Source organism: Lutra lutra, chromosome 10 (genome assembly GCF_902655055.1).
Source record: "Lutra lutra chromosome 10, mLutLut1.2, whole genome shotgun sequence".
Taxonomy (NCBI): Eukaryota; Metazoa; Chordata; class Mammalia; order Carnivora; family Mustelidae; genus Lutra; species Lutra lutra.
The window spans coordinates 60,763,261-60,765,628 of record NC_062287.1 but is presented as its reverse complement, the minus strand read 5'-3'; the positions used below and the strand labels follow the sequence as shown (position 1 = coordinate 60,765,628).

Sequence of the window (2,368 nt, the reverse complement as noted above, 5' to 3'; positions counted from 1 at the left end):
AAAGGTCAGACTACCTCACAGTGGCCCACAAAATCATTTACATGTAAAGTTCATCGCTCAGAGAATATTGGGCAAAAATACAAAGATCGTCAGAAATGAAGTGACTATATTAGCTCCAAAGTGTCATTTTTTTGGAACAATTCTTTGAGAAACTTGAGTTATGGCTTTCCCACTGATACATGTGCTTCCAAACTTCTTACAAAGAGTTGATTAGCAGTCATCATTCTCCATCTGTTTAAATCTAATGCCAGATCCAGAAGATCCTGGGCTGCCTCAGCCGATCTTTTGTCTTAAGGTTGACACTGTTACTGCAAACAGTCTTGGTCTAAGAAAGTACTGGCAGTCAATCAATCAATGTGGATATGTGTGTCATTCTCAATTTCTTGAAGCTATACGTGAGTAAATCTTTTTTGATCCCTTTTCCTCTTTCCAGTGCTGGGTTTTCTGAAAATAGAGCAACTTACTGGTTCTTACGGTCAAAAGTACTACTACCATGCCTCCTGATGTTTTCCTACAAAGATGCAAAGCCTACTGGCCTATTGATGAACCAATAACTGCCTAACAGGAAAATAGTATTCTGCAGATTCAGCAAGTATAAATGTGTTGTTCTAAACACTTCAAACTCTGTCAGATAATACATGATAATGGCTTGCTAGAATTACCAGAAACAGAAATCTCTAGTTCAAGGAAGGTGACAGATTAATTGCAACTTTTCCCATTGATCCTTGGGGTACACAGAGAGTCTAGCTACCTCCTTCCCATAAAAAAGCCAAATATTCTCAGGCGGATCTGTTTGGTATTAATGCCATAGACCAGGGGGTTGAGAATAGGGGGCACAAGGAGATAGAGATTTGCAAGTACAATGTGGACGTGAGGAGGTACTTGGTGGCCAAAGCGGTGGGTGAAAAAGGAAAAAAAGGCAGGTACATAAAAAATAAGAATCACACAGATGTGGGCTCCACAAGTGCTAAATGCTCGGAATTGGGCATCCTTGGAGGGCAGGCGCAGCACAGCCCGCAGGATCAGGCCATAGGAGGTGGCAATGAGGACCACATCCATGCCAGTGACTGAAAGTGCCACAGTGAGACCATAAATGGTGTTGGGCTTGATGCTGGCACAAGCCAGCTTGGCGATGCCCATGTGCTCGCAATAGGTGTGGGGGATGATGTGATGTCCACAGAAGGGTAAGCGTTCGATGAGGATGACAAAGGGAAAAACAAAGAGGAGGGCACGGACCACACATGCCAGACCAATCTTCCCAATCACTGCGGCATTGAGGGTGGAGGTGTAATGAAGTGGTCGGCAGATAGCCACATAGCGGTCAAAAGCCATGGCTAGTAGAACAGCCGACTCTGTGGCAAAGACAGTGTGAACAAAAAACATCTGCGTGAGACAGCCATGGTAGGAAATTATGTGGGACCTAAGCCAGAAGATTGTTAGCATTTTGGGCAATGTGGTGGAACAGAGAATCAGGTCAGTGATAGAAAGTAGGCACAGGAAGAGGTACATTGGCTCATGCAGAGTTCTATCTGTCATGATGATATAGATGATGGTGCCATTGCCAATGAGAGCAATGATATACATGGAGCAGAAGGGGATGGCAGCCCAAATGTGCTGGTCTTGCATCCCAGGGATTCCAAGTAGAATAAATGTAGAAGGATGGAAGGCAGTGTCATTGATGACTGATGCAGAAAGCATAATGATGAAGAGAACACACGGCTTTGTCTTCCTGAAAGTGGTTAGAAAATGAAATGGATCATCCTAGATGTCACTTATTCCTCCCACATAACCATTGAGTTTCTTGCCTCTCTTTCATTCCCAGCAGTTCTACTCCAATTCATGCCTTCCTCATTTCTTGCATGAGGTATTAAAATAGCTTTGTAACTAATATGCCTATTTCTAGGCTTTCCATCTTTCAATGAAGCCTCTACATTGCTAGGAAATATTTTATCATGTGAAATTCATTAACAGTAACACAAATATAACCTTTCTTATTGTATGCTACTCAGAATCCCTTGTATTACCCTCCTCTGGTCTACATTCCACCACTTCCCATTATGTTCTAGTTCCTGGGACACTGGATATAGTCCAGTCCAGATTCTCTTGCTCTCTCACTTCTGATTGGGTTTGACCATAAGAAACACCAGCAGAGGATTACAGGTAGGTGAGGGATTTATTCCTTCAACTCCCTCCCCATAGGATTGCTGCAAGCTGGTTTTATCTCTATAAATATCCTTCTCTGGCCTTGGTTTCTTCTTATAACCATGTCTTCCTCTGTCCCCTCAGTCCAAGGGACGACAACAGTGCCTGCTGTCACTAATCCAGGAATTTCACAAACACTAGTGACTTCCCTACCCTTACCCACCGT

At 43.3% G+C, this 2,368-nt stretch overlaps 1 protein-coding gene across 1 annotated transcript; it reads right to left on the bottom strand.

Moving 5' to 3' along the window:
• Positions 1 to 747: 747 nt before the first annotated feature.
• Positions 748 to 1,698, bottom strand: LOC125079383 (olfactory receptor 52D1-like). Its single transcript, XM_047692960.1, has one exon. It carries the CDS (start codon positions 1,696 to 1,698, stop codon positions 748 to 750), a length of 951 nt encoding a protein of 316 aa, XP_047548916.1.
• Positions 1,699 to 2,368: the final 670 nt, after the last annotated feature.

What these genes read in the sequence shown, in the direction of transcription:
- LOC125079383 (XM_047692960.1), bottom strand. Translation starts at nt 1,698, where the DNA reads ATGCTTTCTGCATCAGTCATCAATGACACTGCCTTCCATCCTTCTACA.